The sequence below is a fragment of the Zonotrichia leucophrys genome, chromosome 25, assembly GCF_028769735.1.
Source record: "Zonotrichia leucophrys gambelii isolate GWCS_2022_RI chromosome 25, RI_Zleu_2.0, whole genome shotgun sequence".
Taxonomy (NCBI): Eukaryota; Metazoa; Chordata; class Aves; order Passeriformes; family Passerellidae; genus Zonotrichia; species Zonotrichia leucophrys.
The window spans coordinates 351,968-377,186 of NC_088194.1; the positions used below are offsets into that span (position 1 = coordinate 351,968).

Genomic DNA, 25,219 nt, shown 5'->3' on the forward strand with positions numbered 1-25,219 from the left:
CCGTTAATTGCAGGCAAACCTGCGCCTCGAGACCAGGCTAATTGCAGTTTGTAGTAGGCATGCAATAGTGATTACACTGCTATATATAGTTGTGGTGATTTTTGTTTTTATTTCTTCCTTTCTTCTCTTTTATTCCCGTTTTTTAAAGGGTTTTAGTGCCCTGCAAAACCCACAGCAACCAAAGAGAACCCTTGTAAAAAATTATTTCTTTCTGATCGTTTATTCCCCATCTAATTTGATTTTTTGTAGAATTTATTCCCCATTTTTAAAGGGTTTTAGTGCCCTGCAAAACCACATCAACTAAAGAAAACCAATTTTTAAAAATTATTTCTTTCTCCTCATTTATTTCCCATTTTTTAAAGGGTTTTAGTGCCCTGCAAAACCACATCAACTAAAGAGAACCTTTTTAAAAAATTATTTCTTTCTGATCATTTATTCCCCATCTAATTTGATTTTTTGTAGAATTTATTCCCCATTTTTAAAGGGTTTTAGTGCCCTGCAAAACCCACATCACCTATTTTTTAAATTATTTTTTTCTTATAATTTATTCCCAATTTTAGGGTTTTAGTGCCCTGCAAAACCACATCAACTAAAGAGAACTTTATTTAAAAAAAAATTATTTTTCTTATCATTAATTCCCCATTTTTTAGTTTTTTAGTGCCCTGCAAAACCCACAGCAACCAAAGAGAACCTTTGGAAAAAATTGTTTCTTTCTGATCATTTATTCCCCATCTAATTTGATTTTTTGTAGAATTTATTCCCCATTTTTTAAAGGGTTTTAGTGCCCTGCAAAAACCACATTAACTAAAGAGACCCGTTATTTTATTATTAATTCTTTCTTATAATTTATTCCCAATTTTAGGGTTTTAGTGCCCTGCAAAACCACATCAACTAAAGAAAACCAATTTTTAAAAATTATTTCTTTCTCCTCATTTATTCCCCATTTTTAAAGGGTTTTAGTGCCCTGCAAAACCCACATCAACTAAAGAGAATTTAAAAAAAATTATTTTTCTTATTTTCTATTCCCCATTTTTTAGTTTTTTAGTGCCTTGCAAAACCACATCAACTAAAGAGAATTTTTAAAACTTATTTCTTCCTAATAATTTATTCCCCATTTTTTGTAGAATCCATTCCCCATTTTTTAAAGGGTTTTAGTGCCCTGCAAAACCACATCAGCTAAAGAGAATTTTTAAAAAATTATTTCTTTCTTATCATTAATTCCCCATTTTTTAGCATTTTAGTACCCTGCAAAAACCGCACTAACTAAAGAGAACTTTTATTTTTTAAATGATTTCTTATCATTAATTCCCCATTTTTTAGTTTTTTAGTGCCTTGCAAAACCCCATCAACTAAAGAGAATTTATTTATTAAATTATTCCTTCCCTATCATTAATTCCCCATTATTTTCTAGAATTTATTCCCCATTTTTCTAAACACTTCAGTGCCTTGTGAAACCCACTTGAACTAAAGAGAAACTTTTATTTTTAAATTATTTCTTATAATTTATTCCCCATTTATTTGTAGAATTTATTCCCCATTTTTTAAACATTTTAGTGACTTGCAAAACCACGTTAACTAAAGAGAATTTATTTATTAAATTATTTCTTCTTTATAATTTATTCCCCATTTTTTGGTAGAATTTATTCCCCAATTTAATTATTTATTTTTGCACAATCCATTCCCCATTTTAAAACCCTTTACTACCATGTTAACTAAGGAGAATTTTTTAAACTTATTTCTTCCTTATAATTTATTCCCCATTTTTTTGTACAATTCATTCCTCAATTTATTTATTTTTGCAGAATCCATTCCCCATTTTTTAAAACCCTTTACTTGAACTAAAGAGAACTTTGATTTTTAATTACGTCTTCCTTATCATTTATTCCCCAGTTTAATTATTTAGTTTTTGCAGAATCCATTCCCCATTTTTTTAAACATTTGAGTGCCTTGCAAAAGCACGTTAACTAAAGAGAATTTTTTTTTAAATTGTTCCTTCTTTATAATTCATTCCCCATTTTTTAAAACCCTTTACTTGAACTAAAGAGAACTTTTATTTTTAATTACGTCTTCCTTATCATTTATTCCCCATTTTTTTGGTAGAATTTATTCCCCAATTTATTTATTTATTTTTGCACAATCCATTCCCCATTTTAAAACCCTTTACTTGAACTAAAGAGAACTTTTATTTTTAATTTTTAATTACGTCTTCCTTATCATTTATTCCCCATTTTTCTGTAGAACTCATTCCCCATTTTCTAAAACCCTTTACTTGAACTAAAGAGAACTTTTATTTTTAATTACGTCTTCCTTAGAATTTATTCCCCATTTTTTTGTACAATCCATTCCCCATTTTTTTAGTGCCTTGCAAAACCCCATCAACTAAAGAGAATTTATTTATTAAATTATTTCTTCCTTATCATTAATTCCCCATTCTTTTAGTTTTTTAGTGTCTTGCAAAAGCACGTTAACTAAAGAGAATTTTTATTTTTAATTACGTCTTCCTTAGAATTCATTCCCCAATTTATTTATTTATTTATTTTTGCAGAATCCATTCCCCATTTTAAAACCCTTTACTACCTTGCAAAAGCACGTTAACTAAGGAGAATTTTTTAAACTTATTTCTTCTTTATAATTTATTCCCCATTTTAAAACCCTTTACTTGAACTAAAGAGAACTTTTATTTTTAATTACGTCTTCCTTATAATTTATTCCCCAATTTTTTTTTTGTACAATTTATTCCCCATTTTTTAAAACCCTTTACTTGAACTAAAGAGAACTGTTATTTTTAATTACGTCTTCCTTAGAATTTATTCCCCAATTTATTTATTCATTTTTGCACAATCCATTGCCCATTCTAAAACCCTTCACCACCTCACAAACCCGCTGGTGCCAAAGCCCAGCTCCCAATCCCGACCATTCCCCATTTCCCCATTTCCCATTTCCCAACCCACCCCAACCCACCCCAACCCAGCCGCCGCCTCCTCTCTGCACCCACCCACCCCAGCCAGTCCCGGTGCCAGGGCAGCGTCGGGCACACCCAGCGCCGGGCTGGCGCTCAGTACTCGCTCAGGCTGTGCCACTGTGCCACGCTGCCGCCGGTGCCGTGGCACACCTGGCGCCAGTGCTCGGTGCCCGCGGCGCTGCCGCTGTGCGCGCCCAGCACCAGCCGCCCCACGGCCTCGCTCTTGGTGGTGCGCTCGAAGGCGATCACCAGGAACTCGACGCTGACGTCGGGCAGCAGCTCGGCCGGGATGTCGTAGCTGAAGGACTCGTTGAACACCGGGTTCAGCGTGCACTTCTTGACGTGCGTCTTCTTCTTGGCGATGCGCTTGCGGCCGTAGTAAACGTTCACCTTGACGTAGGGGTCTGCAAACGGAGCGGGAGAGGGCGGCCAGTGACACGGCCCAGGGGGCTCCGGCACGGCCCGGGGGCGCTGGGGGGAGCTGGGGAGGAGTTAAAATCCCATTCTACTCATCCCTGTCCCATTCCACACCTTCATCTACCCCAGGTGGAGGTTTGGGCTCAGAAGGACTTAAAATCCCATTCTGCTCATCCCCATCCCATCTCACACCTTCCTGTACCCCAGGGAGAGGTTTGGGCTGAGGGGAACTTCAAAATCCCATTCCAGACCTTCGTCTACCCCAGGCAGAGGTTTGGGCTCTGGTTTGGGCTGGGAGGAACCTCAAAATCCCATTCCATTCCCACTCATCCCATTCCAGACCTTCTTCTACCCCAGGGAGAGGTTTGGGCTCTGCTTTGAGTTGGGGGGGACTTAAAATCCCATTCCATTCCTGCCCATTCCTTTCCACACCTTTGTCTACCCCAGGTAGATATTTGGGGTGGGAAGGACTTAAAAATGTTATTCTACTCCTGCCCATCCCATTCCACACTTTTCTCTACCCCAGACGAAGGTTTGGGCTCTGCTTTGGGCTGGGGGAAACCTCAAAATCCCATTCTTGCTCATCCCCATCCCATTCCACACCTTTCTCTACCCCAGACAGAGATTTGGGCTGGGAGTGACTTAAAAATCCCATTGCACTCATCCCCATCCCATCCCACACCTTCCTCTGCCTCAGGGGGCTCCAGCCTGGCCGTGGGCACTGCCAGGGATGCAGGGGCACCCACAGCTGCTCTGGGAAATCTGATTTAATGGATTTCATCCCAAATATTCAAATATTGGTGAGCTCAGGAGTTTCAGCTCCTCACTCCACCAGTTCAGGTGCAAGGGGATTTTTAGTGGGGTCAATGTGCTCATGGAACCATGGAATGGTTTGGGTTAAAATAAACCCAAAAACTCATCCAGTGCCACAGACAAGGACATTTTCCACCATCCCAGATTGATCCAAGCCCTGTCCAACACTTCAGGGGCACCCACAGCTGCTCTGGGAGGAATTCTTGCCCAAAATCCCACCCAGGTTAAAGCCATTCCCTGCAAATCCACCCTGAGCTCGCCCCAAACCCCTCTCTGAGCACCCCAGCCTTGCTCAGGAACCCCCAACAAAGGACTGAGGCACTTCCAATTAATTTGCAATCATTTGCTGCCAGCAGAAGTTACTGGGAAAGAAAAAAATTAAAACAAAACAAAGGCTCCCTTTTCCCTCAGCTGCTCTTTATGCAAGCACTGGATTACAATCAAGCTACCAGGCACTGAGGGAATTTTTATTTTCATTCCACACAAGTTTTGAAGGCCCTTGCTTGGCTGGCACTGCTTCTTTTTCACCTTTTTTTTTCTTTTCTGGACTGAGTTTATGCATAATCCAAAGATCATATAAATAAACAGTGTGAGTCACAAGGTTCTGCAGGTAGAACATCACTGAAAATTTTATTCTGTGCTTGGAGACTACGCCAGCACAGATTTTTATTTTCTTTTTTTTTTTCCTTAAAGAGTAAAATGCAGGGCCTGCAATAACTCAGCCTAACTCTGCATTCCCTCTGAGGAGAAAGCTGCAAAACCAGGACTAGGTTTGAATCAAAACTTGAAATCCCAACCCAATTTCTCCACAATCCTGAGGCAGAATTTGCTGAGGGGACTCAGGAGTGTGAAAATCTGTGAAACAGCAAAGGCACAACCTCTCTGCAAACAGCGCCACGGAAACGAAAACACCCAAAACCTGAATTTTTGAGAGCAGAGCTTGACCCTCCTGGCTGTGCCCTCCTGTCAGGGCTGTGCAGAGACACAAGGGCGTCCTGAGCCCCCTCTGCTCCTTCCCAGCTCCCTCAGGATTCTCCATTCCCTTCCCAGCTCCCTCAGGATTCTCCATTCCCTTCCCAAATCCCTCAGGAATTCTCAGCTCCCTCAGGAATTCTCCATTCCCTTCCAGTCCCTCAGGAATTATCCATCCCTTTCCCAACTCCCTCAAGAATTCTCAGCTCCCTCAGAAATTCTCCATTCCTTCCCGCTCCCTCAAGAATTCTCTATTCAATTTCCAGCTCTCTCAGGAATTTCCAGCTCCCTCAGGATTCTCCAACCCCTTCCCAGCTCCCTCAAGAATTCACCTTCCCTTCCAACTCCTCAGGATTCCCAGCTCCTCAAGGGTTCCCCGCTCCTCAGGGATTCTCCAGCTCCTTTCCAGCTCCCTCAGGAATTCTCCAATTTTTTCCCAGCTCCCTCAGGAATTCTCAGCTCCCTCAGAAATTCTCCATTCCCTTCCCAGCTCCCTCAAGAATTCTCCAGCCCCTTCCCAGCTCCTTCAAGAATGCTCCATTCCCTTCCCCACTCCCTCAGGAATTCCCAGCTCCCTCAGGATTCTCCATTCCCTTTCCAGCTCCCTCAGGGATTCTCCATTCCTTCCCGGCTCCCTCAGGAATTATCCAGTCCTTTTCCCAGCTCCCTCAGGAATTCCCAGCTCCCTCAGGGATTCTCCATTCCCTTCCCAGCTCCCTCAGTCATTCTCCATTTCCTTCAAGAATTTTCCATTTCCTTCCCAACTCCCTCAGGAATTTCCAGCCCCCTCAGGAATTCTCCATTCCCTTCCCAGCTCCCTCAGGAATTCTCCATTCAATTTCCAGCTCCCTCAGGGATTCTCCATTGCCTTCCCAGCTCCCTCAGGGATTCTCCATTCCCTTCCCAGCTCCCTCAGGAATTCTCCATTCAATTTCCAACTCTCTCAGGAATTCCCAGTTCCCCCAGGAATTCCCCATTCCCCTCACAGCTCCCTCAGGAATTCTTCAACCCCTTTCCAGCTCCCTCAGAAATTCCCAGCTCCCTCAGGGATTCTCCAACCCCTTCCCAAATCCCTCAGGAATTCACCATTCCCTTCCCAATTCCCTCAGGAATTCCCAGCTCTCTCAGGAATTCTCCATTCCATTCCCAGCTCCTTCAAGAATGCTCCATTCCCTTCCCAACTCCCTCAGGAATTCTCAGCTCCCTCAGGAATTCTCCATTCCCTTCCCGGCTCCCTCAGGAATTATCCAGTCCTTTTCCCAGCTCCCTCAGGAATTCCCAGCTCCCTCAGGATTCTCCATTCCCTTCCCAGCTCCCTCAGGAATTCTCCATTCCCTTCCCAGCTCCCTCAGGAATTCTCCATTCAATTTCCAGCTCCCTCAGGATTCTCCATTGCCTTCCCAGCTCCCTCAGGATTCTCCATTCCCTTCCCAGCTCCTTCAAGAATTCTCCATTCAATTTCCAGCTCTCTCAGGAATTCCCAGCTCCCTCAGGAATTCTCCATTCCCTTCCCAGCTCCCTCAGGAATTCTTCAACCCCTTTCCAGCTCCCTCAGAAATTCCCAGCTCCCTCAGGGATTCTCCAACCCCTTCCCAAATCCCTCAGGAATTCACCATTCCCTTCCCAATTCCCTCAGGAATTCCCAGCTCCCTCAAAAATTCTCCAGTCTCTTTCCCAGATCTCTCAGGAATTCTCCATTCCCTCCCCAGCTCCCTTAGGAATTCCCAGCTCCCTCAGGATTCTCCATTCCCTTCCCAAATCCCTCAGGATTCTCCAGCCCTTTCCCAGCTCCCTCAGGAATTCTCAGCTCCCTCAGGAATTCTCCATTCCCTTCCCAAATCCCTCAGGAATTCTCAGCTCCCTCAGGAATTCTCCATTCCCTTCCCAAATCCCTCAGGATTCTCCATTCCCTTCCCAAATCCCTCAGGAATTCTCAGCTCCCTCAGGAATTCTCCATTCCCTTCCCAAATCCCTCAGGAATTCTCCATTCCCTTCCCAGCTCCCTCAGGATTCTCCATTCCCTTCCCAAATCCCTCAGGAATTCTCAGCTCCCTCAGGAATTCTCCATTCCCTTCCCAAATCCCTCAGGAATTCTCAGCTCCCTCAGGAATTCTCCATTGCCTTCCCAGCTCCCTCAGGATTCTCCATTCCCTTCCCAAATCCCTCAGGATTCTCCATTCCCTTCCCAAATCCCTCAGGAATTCTCAGCTCCCTCAGGAATTCTCCATTCCTTTCCCAGCTCCCTCAGGAATTATCCAGTCCTTTTCCCAGCTCCCTCAGGAATTCTCAGCTCCCTCAGAAATTCTCCATTCCCTTCCCAAATCCCGCAGGTGAACTTGGGGATTTTCTGCTTTTCCCACCCACTCCAAGGCGGAGAAAATAGCTTCTACCTGAGAGGCCGGTGATGTCCATCTTTGGCAAATGCCTGGCCTTCAGCACCACCACCGTCATCCTCTGTGCCACGGGCTGGTAGGACAGGGCCACCTGCAGCTCCCCCCTGCTGATGCATTTCTGCAGAGAACACACACAGAGCTCAGCACGGCTGCTCTGCCTCGCTGGGGGCTTCCAGAAATTTCTGTCCTTGTGTTAAATGGATCAAATGGTGGGAAATGAGCCCCAGGGGTCTCGGGAGCAAACATGTGAATTTGTGGGAAAATAGGATTTGGGGCTGAGGATCTGCATCATTCCTGATCTGAAGGTTCCAGATCAAAATCTCTGGGGTCAAACACACCAAAAATAGGAATTTGTGGAAAAAACAGGATTTATGGCTGAGGATCTGCATCACTCCTGTTTGTAAAACCACTGAGGGTCCCAGATCAAAAGCTCTGGGGTCAAACACAGCCATATCACACCAAAAATATGAATTTGTGGAAAAAATAGAATTTATGGCTGAGGATCTGCATCATTCCTGCTTGTAAAACCACTGAGGGTCCCAGATCAAAATCTCTGGGATCAAACACACCAAAAATATGAATTTGTGGAAAAAACAGGATTTATGGTTGAGGATCTGCATCATTCCTGTTTGTAGAACCACTGAGGGTCCCAGATTAAAATCTCTGGGGTCAAACACAACCATATCACACCAAAAATATGAATTTGTGCTGTCCATCTTTGGCAAATGCCTGGCCTTCAGCACCACCACCGTCATCCTCTGTGCCACGGGCTGGTAGGACAGGGCCACCTGCAGCTCCCCCCTGCTGATGCATTTCTGCAGAGAACACACACAGAGCTCAGCACGGCTGCTCTGCCTCGCTGGGGGCTTCCAGAAATTTTTGTCCTTGTGTTAAATGGATCAAATGGTGGGAAATGAGCCCCAGGGGTCTCGGGTGCAAACGTGTGAATTTGTGGGAAAATAGGATTTGTGGTTGAAGATCTGCATCATTCCTGATCTGAAGGTTCCAGATCAAAATCTCTGAGTCAAACACACCAAAAATATGAATTTGTGGAAAAAATTGAATTTATGGCTGAGGATCTGCATCATTCCTGTTTGTAAAACCACTGAGAGTCCCAGATCAAAATCTCTGGGATCAAACACACCAAAAATATGAATTTGTGGAAAAAACAGGATTTGTGGTTGAGGATCTGCATCATTCCTGCTTGATAAACCATGGAGGCTTCTGGATTAAAAGCTCTGGGGTCAAACACAGCCATATCACACCAAAAATATGAATTTGGGGAAAAACCAAAATTTATGGCTGAGGATCTGCATCATTCCTGATCTGAAGGTTCCAGATCAAAAGCTCTGGGATCAAACACACCAAAAATATGAATTTGTGGAAAAAATAGAATTTATGGCTGAGGATCTGCATCATTCCTGCTTGATAAACCATGGAGGCTTCTGGATAAAAAGCTCTGGGGTCAAACACAACCATATCACACCAAAAATATGAATTTGTGGAAAAAACAGAATTTATGGCTGAGGATCTGCATCATTCCTGTTTGTAGAACCACTGAGAGTCCCAGATCAAAATCTCTGGGATCAAACACACCAAAAATGTGAATTTGTGGAAAAAACAGAATTTATGGCTGAGGATCTGCATCATTCCTGCTTGTAAAATCACTGAGGGTCCCAGATTAAAATCTCTGGGATCAAACACACCAAAAATATGAATTTGTGGAAAAAATAGAATTTATGGTTGAGGATCTGCATCATTCCTGTTTGTAGAACCACAGAGAGTCCCAGATTAAAATCTCTGGGGTCAAATACAACCATATCACACCAAAAATATGAATTTGTGATGTCCATCTTTGGCAAATGCCTGGCCTTCAGCACCACCACCGTCATCCTCTGTGCCACGGGCTGGTAGGACAGGGCCACCTGCAGCTCCCCCCTGCTGATGCATTTCTGCAGAGAACACACACAGAGCTCAGCACGGCTGCTCTGCCTCGCTGGGGGCTTCCAGAAATTTCTGTCCTTGTGTTAAATGGATCAAATGGTGGGAAATGAGCCCCAGGGGTCTCGGGAGCAAAAATATGAATTTGTGGAAAAACAGAATTTATGGCTGAGGATCTGCATCATTCCTGATCTGAAGGTTCCAGATCAAAATCTCTGGGATCAAACACACCAAAAATATGAATTTGTGGAAAAAACAGGATTTGTGGCTGAGGATCTGCATCACTCCTGTTTGTAAAACCACTGAGGCTCCTGGATCAAATTCTCTGGGGTCAAATACAGCCATATCACACCAAAAATATGAATTTGTGGAAAAAACAGAATTTATGGTTGAGGATCTGCATCATTCCTGTTTGTAAAACCACTGAGGGTCCCAGATCAAAATCTCTGGGATCAAACACACCAAAAATATGAATTTGTGGAAAAACCAGGATTTATGGTTGAGGATCTGCATCATTCCTGTTTGTAAAACCACTGAGGGTCCCAGATTAAAATCTCTGGGGTCAAACACACCAAAAATATGAATTTGTGGAAAAAATAGAATTTATGGTTGAGGATCTGCATCATTCCTGTTTGTAAGACCACAGAGAGTCCCAGATTAAAATCTCTGGGGTCAAATACAACCATATCACACCAAAAATATGAATTTGTGATGTCCATCTTTGGCAAATGCCTGGCCTTCAGCACCACCACCGTCATCCTCTGTGCCACGGGCTGGTAGGACAGGGCCACCTGCAGCTCCCCCCTGCTGATGCATTTCTGCAGAGAACACACACAGAGCTCAGCACGGCTGCTCTGCCTCGCTGGGGGCTTCCAGAAATTTCTGTCCTTGTGTTAAATGGATCAAATGGTGGGAAATGAGCCCCAGGGGTCTCGGGAGCAAAAATATGAATTTGTGGAAAAACAGAATTTATGGCTGAGGATCTGCATCATTCCTGATCTGAAGGTTCCAGATCAAAATCTCTGGGATCAAACACACCAAAAATATGAATTTGTGGAAAAAACAGGATTTATGGTTGAGGATCTGCATCACTCCTGTTTGTAAAACCACTGAGGGTCCTGGATCAAATTCTCTGGGGTCAAATACAACCATATCACACCAAAAATATGAATTTGTGGAAAAAACCCCAAAATTTATGGCTGAGGATCTGCATCATTCCTGTTTGTAGAACCACTGAGGGTCCAGATCAAAATCTCTGGGATCAAACACACCAAAAATATGAATTTGGGGAAAAAACAGGATTTATGGCTGAGGATCTGCATCATTCCTGTTTGTAGAACCCCTGAGGGTCCCAGATCAAAATCTCTGGGGTCAAACACACCAAAAATATGAATTTGTGGAAAAAATAGAATTTATGGTTGAGGATCTGCATCATTCCTGTTTGTAAGACCACAGAGAGTCCCAGATTAAAATCTCTGGGGTCAAATACAACCATATCACACCAAAAATATGAATTTGTGATGTCCATCTTTGGCAAATGCCTGGCCTTCAGCACCACCACCGTCATCCTCTGTGCCACGGGCTGGTAGGACAGGGCCACCTGCAGCTCCCCCCTGCTGATGCATTTCTGCAGAGAACACACACAGAGCTCAGCACGGCTGCTCTGCCTCGCTGGGGGCTTCCAGAAATTTCTGTCCTTGTGTTAAATGGATCAAATGGTGGGAAATGAGCCCCAGGGGTCTCGGGAGCAAACATGTGAATGTGTGGGAAAATAGGATTTGTGGTTGAGGATCTGCATCATTCCTGATCTGAAGGTTCCAGATCAAAAGCTCTGGGATCAAACACACCAAAAATATGAATTTGTGGGAAAATAGGATTTGTGGTTGAGGATCTGCATCATTCCTGATCTGAAGGTTCCAGATCAAAATCTCTGGGATCAAACACACCAAAAATATGAATTTGTGGAAAAAAACCCAAAATTTATGGCTGAGGATCTTCATCATTCCTGCTTGATAAACCATGGAGGCTCCTGGATCAAAATCTCTGGGGTCAAACACAGCCATATCACAAAAAAAAAAAAAAATTTGTGGAAAAAAACAGAATTTATGGCTGAGGATCTGCATCATTCCTGATCTGAAGCTTCCAGATCAAAACCTCTGGGATCAAACACACCAAAAATATGAATTTGTGGAAAAAACAGAATTTATGGCCGAGGATCTGCATCATTCCTGCTTGTAAAACCACTGAGGGTCCTGGATCAAATTCTCTGGGGTCAAATACAACCATATCACACCAAAAATATGAACTGGGATCAAAATCTCTGGGATCAAACACACCAAAAATATGAATTTGTGGAAAAAACAGAATTTTATGGCCGAGGATCTGCATTATTCCTGCTTGTAAAACCATGGAGGGTCCCAGGTCAAAAGCTCTGGGATCAAACACACCAAAAATATAAATTGTGGAAAAACCAGAATTTGATGGTTGAGATCTGATCATTCCTGCCTTATAAACCATGGAAGGCTCTGGATAAAAATTTCTGGGGTCAAACACAGCCATAAACAAAAAAAAAAAATTGTGGAAAAAACAGAATTTATGGTGAGGATCTGCATCATTCTGCTTGTAGAACCCTGAGGGTCCCGATCAAAATCTCTGGGATCAAACACACCAAAAATATGAATTTGTGGAAAAAAATTGAATTTATGGCTGAGGATCTCATCATTCCTGACCATGATTTCCAGATCAAAATCTCTGGGATCAACCACAGACCAAAAAGTACAGAATTGGGGAAAAATTGATTTATCTGAGGATCATCACCGTTGATAACTGAGCTTGCTGGTGCTGGGATCAACTCAGCCATATACACACCAAAAATGTAATTTGTGAAAAACCAAATTTGGCTGAGGATCTGCATCATTCCTGTTTGTACAACCACTGAGGCTCCTGGATCAAAATCTCTGGGATCAAACACACCAAAAATATGAATTTGTGGAAAAAACAGAATTTGTGGCTGAGGATCTGCATCATTTCTGCTTGTAGAACCACTGAGAGGTCCGGATTAAATCTCTGGGGTCAAATACAACCAATACACACCAAAAATATGAATTTTGTAGGATAAAACCCAGAATTTATGGCTGAGGATCTGCATCACTCCTGTTTGTAGAACCACTAGATTGACAAACTGGGTTTTAAATTGGGGATACCAGATTCAAATGGCCTCTGTTTGTAAACAGAACCATATTCAAAACACCAAAAATATGAAGTTGGGAAAAAACAGAATTTATACTGAGGATCACATCATTCCTGATCGAAGCTTCCAGATTAAATTTGGATCAACCACAGACCACAGAGTTCCCCCACACGGCCTGGGGGCGCACACACCCACCTGGATGTTCCTCTTGAGGATCTCCCGGGTGAGCTGCACCTTGCCCGTGCTGGGATCCACGCCCGCCAGCGGCACCATCACCTCCCCGATCACGTCGTCGCGGGAGAAGCGGTCGAAGCTGAGCACCAGGAAGTGCAGCACCAGGTCCTGCAGCTGGCTGTAGGGCACGCCGTAGAACGTGAAGGTCTCGTCGAACACGGGCTCCAGGGTCTTGCGCAGCACGCGGGTCTTGACGCGGTGCCTCTTGTCGGGCAGGATGGTCATCTTGATGTAAGGGTCGGAGCTCTGCGTGTGCTCATCCATCACGGGCAGCCCGTGCGCCTCCTGGATGGTGACCACCAGCGCTTTTTTGGGGAAGTTGTAGTCCACGGAGAAAGTCAGCTCTCCCAGCATCACGTCGTCGCCCGGAGAAGAGGGAGAGGAGGTTTTGCTTCCTCCCGGAGTGAGGCTTTGATCTGGGCTGAGTTCATCTCCGTAATCCACCTTGATGGGGAGCTGCTCCACCTGCGGGGGTCCGTCCGGAGCCTTGCCGGGGCCCGCCAGGCCGGCCTCGGCAGCGTCCAGCAGCAGGCCGCCCCCGCCGCCGCCCTCCGCGGCCGCGCCGCTCTTGTCTCGGCGGATCCGCTTGATTTTCTTCTTGTTGCTCAAGGTCTCCGGGTAGATGCTGATGCCTTTCAGCATGTGGATGAATTTGTAAGGGGGGGTTTTGTGCTTCTTTTCTGCTTGCTGGTGACAGCATGTCCACACAAAGACTGTGACGGAGACGGACACCACCAGCACGGTGGCGCCGATGAGCCCGGCCACCACGGGGGACACATCTGTGGGGAGACAGGGCCGTGAGGGCACGGCTGGGCACACAGTGCTGGCATTTGCCTGGCACAGCATCCCCAAAATTCATTTCTCACACCCCCAAGGCATGTCTGACCCGTTTTCCATGAGTTAAGGAAGGATCTCTGTCCTGCCACCACAGGGGGAAATCAAGGCCGTGAGGAGCAGCACTGCTGGCTGCAGATCCACACACTCTTATCACACTTAATTCTAGGGTCTGCCTATCACAGCTTGCCCAAACATCATTTTTCTCTCTAAATTTATTTCTCACACTCCTAAGTCATGCCTGATCCATTTTCCACGAGCTAAGGAAGGATTTCTGTCCTGCCACTGTGAGGGACACATCTGTGGGGAGACAAGCAGTGAGGAGCTGAGACCTGGCTGCAGATCCACACACTCCTGTTGTGTTTTAATTCTAAGATCTGCCTATCAAGCATCCCTAGACCATCATTTTTTATCTCTAAATTTATTTCTCACACCCTAAGGCATGCCTGACCCATTTTCCATGAGCTAAGGAAGGATCTGTGTCCTGCCACCACACACCTGATGCAGATCCACACACTCCTGTTGTGCTTTAATTCCAATATCTGCCTATCAGAGCATCCTCAAACATCATTTTTTATCTCTACATTTATTTCTCACACTCCTAAGTCATGCCTGATTCATTTTCCATGAGTTAAGGAAGGATCTGTGTCCTGCCACCATGAGGGACACATCTGTGGGCAGTGAGGAGCAGCACTGCTGGCTGCAGATCCACACACTCCTGTTGTGTTTTAATTCCAATATCTGCCTATCAGAGCATCCTCAAACATCATTTTATCCCTAAATTTATTTCTCACATCCTAAGCCATGTCTGACCCGTTTTCCGTGAGTTAAGGAAGGATCTGTGTCCTGCCACCACAGGGGGAAATCAAGGCCGTGAGGAGCAGCACAGCTGATGCAGATCCACACACTCCTGTCGTGTTTTAATTCTAAGATCTGCCTATCACAGCTTCCCCAGACATCATTTTTATCTCTAAATTTATTTCCCACATTTTTAAAGCATGTCTGAGCCGTTTTCCATGAGCTAAGGAAGGATCTGTGTCCTGCCACCATGAGGGACACGTCTGTGGGCAGTGAGGACTGAGACCTGGCTGCAGATCCACACACTCCTGTTGTGTTTTAATTCTGGAATCTGTATCACAGCTTCCCAGACATCATTTTTATCTCTAAATTTATTTATTTATTTATCTCTAAATTCATTTCCACACTTAAGCATGCTGATTCCTTTTCCATGAGCTAAGGAAGGATCTGTGTCCTGCCACCATGAGGGGACACATCTGTGGGCAGTGAGGAGCTGAGACCTGGCTGAAGATCCACACACTCCTGTTGTGTTTTAATTCTAGAATCTGCCTATCAAGCATCCCCAGACATCATTTTTTATCTCTAAAATTTATTTCTCACACTCCCAAGGCATGCTGACCCGTTTTCCATGAGTTAAGGAAGGATCTCTCTCCTGCCACCACAGGGGAAATCAAGGCCGTGAGGAGCAGCACCTGATGCAGATCCACACACTCCCGTTGTGCTTTAATTCCAATATCTGCCTATCACAGCTTCCCCAAACATCATTTTATCTCTAAATTCCTTTCTCACACTCCTAAGTCATGCCTGATTCATTTTCCAGAGCTAAGGAAGGATCTGTGTCCTGCCACCATGAGGGGACACTCTGTGGGCAGTGAGGAGCTGAACCTGGCTGAAGATCACACACTCCTGTCGTGTTTTAATTCTGGAAATCTGCCTATCAGACTTCCCCAAACATCATTTTTATCTCTAAATTATTTCTCACATCCTAATCATGCTGATTCATTTTCCATGAGCTAAGGAAGGATCTGTGTCCTTCCACCATGAGGGGACAGTCTGTGGGCGTGAGGAGCGACACCTGGCTGCAGATCCACACACTCCTGTGTGTTTTAATTCTAAATCTGCCTATCAGAGCTCCCCAGACATCATTTTTATCTCTAAATTTTTATTTTTATCTCTAAATTTTTTACACCTAAGCATGTCTGACCGTTTTCCATGAGCTAAGGAAGGATCTCGGTCCTGCCACCAGGACACCTGGATAGACAGATCCACCACACACTCCTGTCGTGTTTATTCAATCTGCCTATCTAGCCTATCCAGACATTTCCTCTAAATTTTAATTTTTTATCTCTAAATTCATTTCTCACACCCTAAGCCATGTCTGACCGTTTTCCATGAGTAAGGAAGGATCTCTGTCCTGCCACCACAAAATCACCGTGAGGCAGCACTCTGTGCACACACACTCCCGTTGTGCTTTAATTCCAATATCTGCCTATCACAGCTTCCCCAAACATCATTTTATCCCTAAATTTATTAATTTTTTTATCTCTAAATTTATTTCTCACACTCTCAAGGCATGCCTGATCCATTTTCCATGAGCTAAGGAAGGATCTGTGTCCTGCCACCACACACCTGATGCAGATCCACACACTCTTGATTAATCGCATTTGTCCCAACACATTTCTCTCTATTTCCCTAAGTCATCTGACCATTTCCTAGCTGGAAATTCTGTCCTACAACACCTCCACAATTCTATCACTTTTTCCAATCCTTCACTAATTTAAATTTTTAATTTTTAATCTCTAAATTTATTTTTCACACTCTAAGTCATGCCTGATCCATTTTCCATGAGCTAGGAGGATCTGGTCTCCACACCATGATGCAGTCCACACACTCCTGTGTGCTTTAATTCAATATCGCTATAAGCTTCCCAAACATATTTTATCCCAATATTATTTTTTTCTCTAATTTATTTTGGTGTTCCTGTCATGGTCTCATGTTGCTCTACTACATCTCATAGGAACCTGTCTCCATGTGAGAACATTGCTTTTCTTTATTATTTTTTTTTATGATTTTTATTTTTTGAATGCCCTGCTCAGGAACGTTACACAATTCCATTTTCACAACAGGGAAGTAGTAATAAATATGGCCAAAATGCTGGTTTTGAGATATTCTTTATTAACAATATTTAAAATTTCCTTTTGCCCTGAATTGGGTGTTCTGTCCTGGTTTTTGTGGTTAAATCCAGGGGTAAACATGAAATCTCCCATGAAAATCCAATTTTCTGTCCAAAAACAGACAGAAAATCCTCCTATTATAAAATATTGAAATTATTTTATTCTGCCTTGGATTTAGGGATTATCTGAGATTTTCTAGATTTTATGCCAGCTGTGTTAACCAGTAATGGCAGAATTAAAAAATAATTTAACAATATTTAAAATTTCTTTTGCCCTAGATTTGTGTTTGTCTGTTTTTGTGGTTTAATCATGGGGTAACATGAAATCTCCATAAAATCCAATTTTCTGTCCAAAAACAGACAGAAAATTCTATTATAAAATACTAAATTATTTATTCTGCCTTGGATTTAGATTATTGGATTTTCTAGATTTTATCAGCTTGTATACCAGTAATGGCAAGGCAGAATTTAAAATATTAAAAATATTAATAATTTTTTAAAAATTTAAAAGTTATTTTTATTTGTTTTATTTGTGATGGAAAGTTTTAATAATAACAGTGTCCAGGGCTTTAGGAAGGTTTAAGTTTCATGTAAATTATTTTTGTATATATATATTTTTTTTTAATATATATATATATGGTTTTTATATATAAATGTATATGGTTTATATATATATATATGGTTTTTATATATAAATGTATATGGTTTTTATATATATATATAGTTTTTATATATAAATGTATATGGTTTATATATATATATAGTTTTTATATATAAATGTATATGGTTTTTATATATATATATGGTTTTTATATATAAATGTATATGGTTTATATATATATATGGTTTTTATATAGAAATGTATATGGTTTTTATATATAAATGTATATGGTTTTTATATATATATATGGTTTTTATATATAAATGTATATGGTTTATATATATATATATAGTTTTTATATATAAATGTATATGGTTTATTTATATATATATATATGGTTTATATATATATATATATGGTTTTTATATATAAATGTATATGGTTTATATATATATTTGGTTTTTTATATATAATGTATATGGTTTTTATATATATATTTTTTTATATATAATGTATATGTTTATATATAATATATGGTTTTTTATATTATATTAGGTTTTTATATATAAATGTATATGGTTTTTATATATATATAAATGGTTTATGGATGATTCCACAGAGAAACCTGTGCCAGAGCCTGGGAATGAATTAATGAAAGCAAGAAAAATTCAGAATATTGACAAAAACCCAAATTCAGTTTGTTATTTAGTGTTCCCTCCTTAAAATGAGGCAAATTATCCTGAGCAGCTCATTTGGAGAGAGCTCAGCTTGAAAGGCTTTGGTGGATGTGTAAAAAATGCTGAAACCCATTTTTATTTTTATTTTTATCCTTATCCTTATCCTTATTCTTTTATTCTTATTCTTATTTTTACTCTTATTTTTATTCTTATTCTTATTCTTATTCTTATTCTTATTCTTATTCTTACTCTTATTATTTTATTCTTATTTTTATTCTTATTCTTATCCTTTCATTCTTATTCTTATTCTTACTCTTATTGTTATTTTACTCTTATTCTTATTCTTATTCTTATTCTTTTATTCTTATTCTTATTTTTACTCTTATTTTTATTCTTATTCTTATTCTTATTCTTATTCTTATTCTTACTCTTATTCTTTTATTCTTATTCTTATTTTTACTCTTATTTTTATTCTTATTCTTATTATTTTATTCTTATTCTTATTCTTACTCTTATTTTTACTCTTATTCTTTTATTCTTATTTTTACTCTTATTCTTATTCTTACTCTTATTTTTATTCTTATTCTTATTCTTATTCTTATTCTTATCCTCTTATTCTTATTTTTATTCTTATTCTTATTATCTTATTCTTATTCTCATTATTTCATTCTTATTATTACACTTATTCTTATTCTTATTCTTATTTTTATTATATTTCTTATTCTTATTTTTACTCTTTTTCTTATTCTTATTCTTTTATTCTTATTCTTATTATATTCTTATTCTTTTTCTTATCCTTATCCTTATTCTTATTCTCATTCATATTCTTATTTATTCTCACTTTTGGTTTTCTTTCTATTGTGTCCTCGCAGGATCAGAAATTACCAAATAAATCTTTTCTCTCACTGAGTTATTGTAAATCTAAAAATTATTTCAGCTCTGGAAATTATCTTAACTCTGAATATTATTTCAACTCTGAATATTATTTTAATTCTGAATATTATTTTAATTCTGAATATTATCTTAACTCTGAAAATTATTTTAACTCTGAATATTATTTTAATTCTGAATATTATTTTAATTCTGAATATTATTTCAATTCAGAATATTATCTCATCCTCAGTGACTCCCAATCCCCCTTGTCCTGGCTGAAGGCTTTAATGTCATTTATGTAATTTATGTATTTTATGTAATTTATGTATTTTATGTATTTTATGTAATTTATGTAATTTTTCCATCCATCCCTCAGTCCTGTCTCCATAATCTCTAAAACCTGCACTGATCTAAAGCTGCCAAAACCAAATTTTAGTGAAGTTTTGCAGCTTTCAGAGCATTCCCCACCCTCAATGTCCACTGGAAATGGCAGCACAGCCTCCCTTTTTTATCCAAAAAACCAAATTATTTTCATCCAAAGTTTTTTTTTTAACTTTATTTTTGTGGGAGCTATCTTTATTCAAATGTGACCTTAGAATCTGACCAAAAGAAAATCAAAAATCACCAAAAATCTCCTTTTAAACCTGATTTTTGCTCAGGTTAAATGGTGGCAGCAGGTGGGTGTCAGGAAAGAAAGAAGTGGGGTTTGTTTTTAATGAGATAAATGGTGCTGGAGAGAAGAATATCCCGAAATAATTTGGGATTTAGAGGACAGGAGGGGGAGAGGTTGGAGAAATCTTCACACTCCTCACCTGGGCTGCACAAAAAACATCCCAAATTCTTGGTCCCAAAAACATCCCAAATTCTTGGTCCCAAAACCATCCCAAACCCAGCGGTTCTGAACCCCAAAAACATCCCAAATTCCCAAATCCCAGCGGTTCTGAATCCCAAAAACATCCCAAACCCAGCGGTTCTGGGCCCCAAAATCATCCCAAATCCCAGTGGTTCTCAGCACGAAAAATATCCCAAATTCTCACCCCAAAAACATCCCAAACCCAGCAGTTCTGGGCCCTAAAAACACCCCAAATTCCCAAATCCCAGTGGTTCTCAGCACCAAAAATATCCCAAATTCTCACCCCAAAAACATCCCAAATCCAAGTGGTTCTGGGCCCCAAAACCATCCCAAATTCTCACCCCAAAACCATCCCAAATCTCAGTGGTTCTGGGCCCTAAAACCACCCCAAATTCTCACCCCAAAAACATCCCAAATTCGAGTGGTTCTCAGCACTGAAAACATCCCAAATCCCATTGGTTCTCAGCACCAAAAACATCCCAAATTCTCACCCCAAAAACATCCCAAACCCAGCAGTTCTGGGCCCCAAAACATCCCAAATCCCATTGGTTCTCAGCACCAAAAACATCCCAAATTCTCACCCCAAAAACATCCCAAACCCAGCGGTTCTGGGCCCCAAAACCATCCCAAACTCAGTGGTTCTACATCCCCAGAACATCCCAAACCCCAGCGGTTCTCAGCCTCAAAAACATCCCAAATTCTCAGCTCCAAAAACATCCCAAACCCAGTGGTTCTGAACCCCAAAAACATCCCAAACTCCAGCAGTTCTGAATCCCAAAAACATCCCAAATCTCAGTGGTTCTGGGCCCCAAAACCATCCCAAATTCTTGGTCCCAAAAACATCCCAAACCCAGCAGTTCTCACCACCCAAAACATCCCAAACCCAGTGGTTCTGAACCCCAAAAACATCCCAAATCCAAGTGGTTCTCAGCACCAAAAACATCCCAAATTCTTGGTCCCAAAACATCGCAATCCCAGCGGTTCTGGGCCCCAAAATCATCCCAAATCCCAGTGGTTCTGGGCCCTAAAAACACCCCAAATTCCCAAATCCCAGTGGTTCTCAGCACGAAAAATATCCCAAATTCTCACCCCAAAAACATCCCAAATCCCAGCGGTTCTGCATCTTAAACCCCAGCGGTTCTCTGCCCCCAAACCCCAGTGGTTCTGAACCCCAAAAACACCCCAAATTCTCACCCCAAAACATCCCAAATCCAAGGGGTTCTGGGCCCTAAAAACACCCCAAATTCTCACCCCAACAACATCCCAAACTCAGCAGTTCTGGGCACCAAAACCACCCCAAATTCTCATCCCAAAATCATCCCAAACCCCAGTGGTTCTGGGCCCAAAACCACCCCAAAAACATCCCAAATCCAAGTGGTTCTCAGCACCAAAAACATCCCAAATTCTTGGTCCCACAACATCTCAATCCCAGCGGTTCTTGGCCCCAAATTCATCCCAAATCCCAGTGGTTCTGGGCCCCAAAAACACCCCAAATTCCCAAATCCCAGTGGTTCTCAGCACCAAAAATATCCCAAATTCTCACCCCAAAAACATCCCAAACCCAGCGGTTCTGGGCCCCAAAATCATCCCAAATCCCAGTGGTTCTGGGCCCTAAAAACATCCCAAATTCTCACCCCAAAAACATCCCAAATCCCAGTGGTTCTCAGCACCAAAAACATCCCAAATTCTTGGTCCCAAAACATCGCAGTCCCAGCGGTTCTGGGCCTCAAAACCATCCCAAATTCTCACCCCAAAAACATCCCAAATCCCAGTGGTTCTGGGCCCCAAAAACATCCCAAATTCTCAGCACCAAAAACATCCCAAACCCAGCAGTTCTGGGCCCCAAAACATCCCAAATTCTCACCCAAAAACATCCAAATCCGAGTGGTTCTCAGCACCAAAAACATCCCAAATTCTCACCCAAAATCATCCCAAACCCAGCAGTTCTGGGTCCCAAAAACATCCCAAATCCAGCAGTTCTGGGCCCCAAAAACATCCCAAATTCTCAGCACCAAAAACATCCCAAATCCCAGTGGTTCTGGGTCCCAAAACATCCCAAACCCAGCAGTTCTGCATCCCCAGAACATCCCAAATCCCAGCAGTTCTCAGCCCCAGAATCATCACAAATTCTCAGCCTCAAAAACATCCCAAATCCCAGTGGTTCTGAACCCCAAAAACATCCCAAATTCTCACCCCAAAAACATCCCAAATCTCTGTGGTTCTGGGCCTCAAAACCATCCCAAATTCTCGGCCTCAAAAACATCACAGACCCAGCGGTTCTGAATCCCAAAAACATCCCAAATCCCAGTGGTTCTGGGTCCCAAAACATCCCAAATGTCAGCGGTTCTCAGCTCCAAAATCATCCCAAATTCTCGCCCCCAAAACATCCCGAACCCCAGCGGTTCTGCATCCTAAACCCCAGCGGTTCTCTGCCCCCAAACCCATCCCAAACCCTAGTGGTTCTGAGCCCCAAAACCACTCCAAATTCTCAGCTCCAGAACATCCCAAACCCAACGGTTCTGGGCCCAAAAACATCCCAAATCCCAGCGGTTCTCAGCACCAAAACCATCCCAAATTCTCAGCCCCAGAACATTCCAAACCCAGCGGTTCTGAACCCCAAAAACATCCCAAATTCCCAAATCCCAGCGGTTCTGAACCCCAAAACCATCCCAAACCCAGCGGTTCTCTGCCCCCAAAACCATCCCAAACCCAGCGGTTCTCGGCCCCCAAAACCATCCCAAACCCAGCGGTTCTGGGCCCCAAAACCATCCCAAACCCAGCGGTTCTGGGCCCCAAACCCCAGCGGTTCTGGGCCCCAAAACCATCCCAAACCCAGCGGTTCTGGGCCCCCAAAACCATCCCAAACCCAGCGGTTCTGGGCCCCAAAACCATCCCAAACCCATCGGTTCTGGGCCCTAAAACCATCCCAAACCCGTCGGGTTCTGGGCCCCAAAACCATCCCAAACCCAGCGGTTCTGGGCCCCAAAAACCATCCCAAACCCCAGTGGTTCTCTGCCCCCAAAACCATCCCAAACCCGTCGGGTTCTGGGCCCTAAAACCATCCCAAACCCATCGGGTTCTGGGCCCCAAAACCATCCCAAACCCAGCGGTTCTGGGCCCCAAACCCGTCGGGTTCTGGGCCCTAAAACCATCCCAAACCCAGCGGTTCTGGGCCCCAAAACCATCCCAAACCCGTCGGGTTCTGGGCCCGACGCCGCCGGGCAGGGCCCGCACGGAGCTCAGCGGGCTTTGGCGCTTCTCCATCGCCCCCGCGGCGCTCCCGGTCCCGGTTCCCCCTCCCCTCCCCCGAGCATCCCCCGGTGCCCCGGGCAGGCCCCGCCTTGTGGCGCCGGTGCCGGTGCCGCAGCCGCCCCGGGGAGCGCGAACAAAGGCCGGGGCGCGGCGCGGCCCGGCACAGACATCACGTCATCGGCCCGGGCTGCACCTGCCCCCGGCCCCCGCTCCCCCGGTACCGGCCCCGCGCCCGCGGCCCAGCGCTGGCACCGCCCCAGCAGCGGAGACCGCGGCGGGAGCGGCATCGCCCGGCCCGCGGGGGCGGAGGGGCCGCGGGATGCTGAGGGACCGGGGCCGGGGGATGCTGTGAGGGGCCGGGGGATGCTGTGAGGGGCCGGGGGATGCTGTGAGGGGCCGGGCGGTTCTGAGGGACCGCGGGATGCTGTGAGGGGCCGGGGGATGCTGTGAGGGACCGGGGGATGCTGTGAGGGGCCAGGCGGTTCTGAGGGCCCGGGGGATGCTGTGAGGGGCCGGAGGATGCTGTGAGGGGCCGAAGATGCTGAGGGACCGGGCCCGGGGGATGCTGTGAGGGGCCGGGGGATGCTGAGGGGCCGCGGGATGCTAAGGGGCCGAAGATGCTGAGGGACCGGGCCCGGGGGATGCTGAGGGGCCGGGGGATGCTGAGGGGCCGAAGATGCTGAGGGACCGGGCCCGGGGGATGCTGTGAGGGGCCGGGCGGTGCTGAGGGCCCGGGGGATGCTGAGGGCCCGGGGGATGCTGTGAGGGGCCGGGCGGTGCTGAGGGGCCGGGGGATGCTGTGAGGGGCCGGGCGGTGCTGAGGGACCGCGGGATGCTGAGGGGCCGAAGATGCTGAGGGACCGGGCCCGGGGGATGCTGTGAGGGGCCGGGGGATGCTGAGGGGCCGGGGGATGCTGAGGGGCCGGGGGATGCTGAGGGGCCGGGGATGCTGTGAGGGGCCGGGCAGTGCTGAGGGCCCGGCGGGTGCGGAGGCCTCGGAGCGCCACTCCCGTCCCCCTGCGCGGCCACAGCGAGGCCCGGCCCCGGGGGCGCCTCTGGGGGCTCCGCCGGGACGGACGGGCCGCAGCCAGGACCGCCGCGGCCCGGCCGCACTCACCGAAGCCGGGGTGGACACTGGTGATCTCGGCCATGGCCCCGCCGAGGCCGGGGCCGCGGGGGTGCGGGCCCGGTGCGGAGGATGCTGGCGGCCGGGATGCAGGAGCTGCCGACTGGTCCCGCTGCGGCGCTCGCCCCGCCCGGCCCCGCCCCGCCCGCGGCGGCCCCGCCCGGCGGTGACTCGGCAACTGTCGGGGCTCCGGGCACGGAGCCGCGGGGCGTGTGCCCGCGGTGTGCCTGAGCCGCGCTCCCACCGGGAGCCGGCAGCACTGGCAGCACCGGGCGGCCCCGCTGTGCCCCACGGGGACACCCCCGGCGGCAGAGGCGGGCGGGCAGCGGGGTGTGTGTGTGTGTCTCTGTGTGTGTGAGGGGTCGCACCGGGCCCCGGCGGCGGCGGCGCCCAGTGAAGATGGCGGTGACCGCGCTCAGTGCCCCCCCCCCCCCCCCCCCCGGCCCCGCCTCACCGGGGCCTCACCGGGGACCGGCCCCGGTCGCGCATGCGCAGAGCGAGCTCCGGGCCCTTCCGCTTCCTGCGCGGCGAGCGCGACCGGGCGGCCCGAGCGGGGCCCGCAGCAGCCCCGGAGCGGGACCGGGCGGCCCGAGCGGGGCCCGCAGCAGCCCCGGAGCGGCCCCGCCATGGCCATGGCGCTCAAGATGCTGCCCTGCAAGAAGCGCAGAGCGGCGGCGGCAGCGGCGGGGCCGCCGAGCCCCCGGGAGCGCGGGGAGGACGCGGAGCTGCCCGGAGGCTCCGGTGCTGCTGAGGGAGGCGGCTCCGCCCGGCCCGCCGGGAGGGGGCCCGGGGAGGCCTCGCCGAAGAGCGGCAGGAAAGCCCCGGTGAGGGCGGCCCCGAGCCCCGGGCAGGAGCTCCCCGCGGGGCCCGGCAGCCCGGCGGCGGCGGCGGAAGGTACCGGCAGGGGCGGCGGCTTTGCGCCCGGGGATTTTGGGTTTATTTTGTTTCGGGTTTATTTTCCTAAGGAAGTGTTACGGATTAAAGTGAGAATGAGGCTTTTCCCGCTGTTTTATCATCCCTGGAAGTGTCCGAGGCTGGGCTGGACGGTGGAAGCGTACCTGCCATGGCAGGGATGGGATGGGATGGGATTAAGTTCCCTCCCCACACGAA

At 45.5% G+C, this 25,219-nt stretch overlaps 2 protein-coding genes across 2 annotated transcripts in view; one reads left to right on the forward strand and one right to left on the reverse strand.

Moving 5' to 3' along the window:
- Nucleotides 1-2,503: 2,503 nt before the first annotated feature.
- Nucleotides 2,504-24,517, reverse strand: SYT11 (synaptotagmin 11). The gene is made up of 4 exons (XM_064732696.1): nt 24,101-24,517; nt 12,884-13,701; nt 7,555-7,675; nt 2,504-3,366 (listed from the first exon to the last, which is right to left on the reverse strand). Exons 1-4 carry the CDS (start codon nt 24,132-24,134, stop codon nt 3,056-3,058), a joined length of 1,284 nt encoding a protein of 427 aa, XP_064588766.1. The 5' UTR covers nt 24,135-24,517; the 3' UTR covers nt 2,504-3,055.
- LOC135457582 (GON-4-like protein) overlaps nt 24,508-25,219 on the forward strand; it is a 64,530-nt gene continuing 63,818 nt past the window's right edge. The window contains exon 1 of the mRNA XM_064732290.1: nt 24,508-25,003. Coding sequence (XP_064588360.1) covers nt 24,736-25,003 — 268 coding nt within the window. The 5' untranslated portion in view covers nt 24,508-24,735. The remainder of the gene's footprint in view (nt 25,004-25,219) is intronic.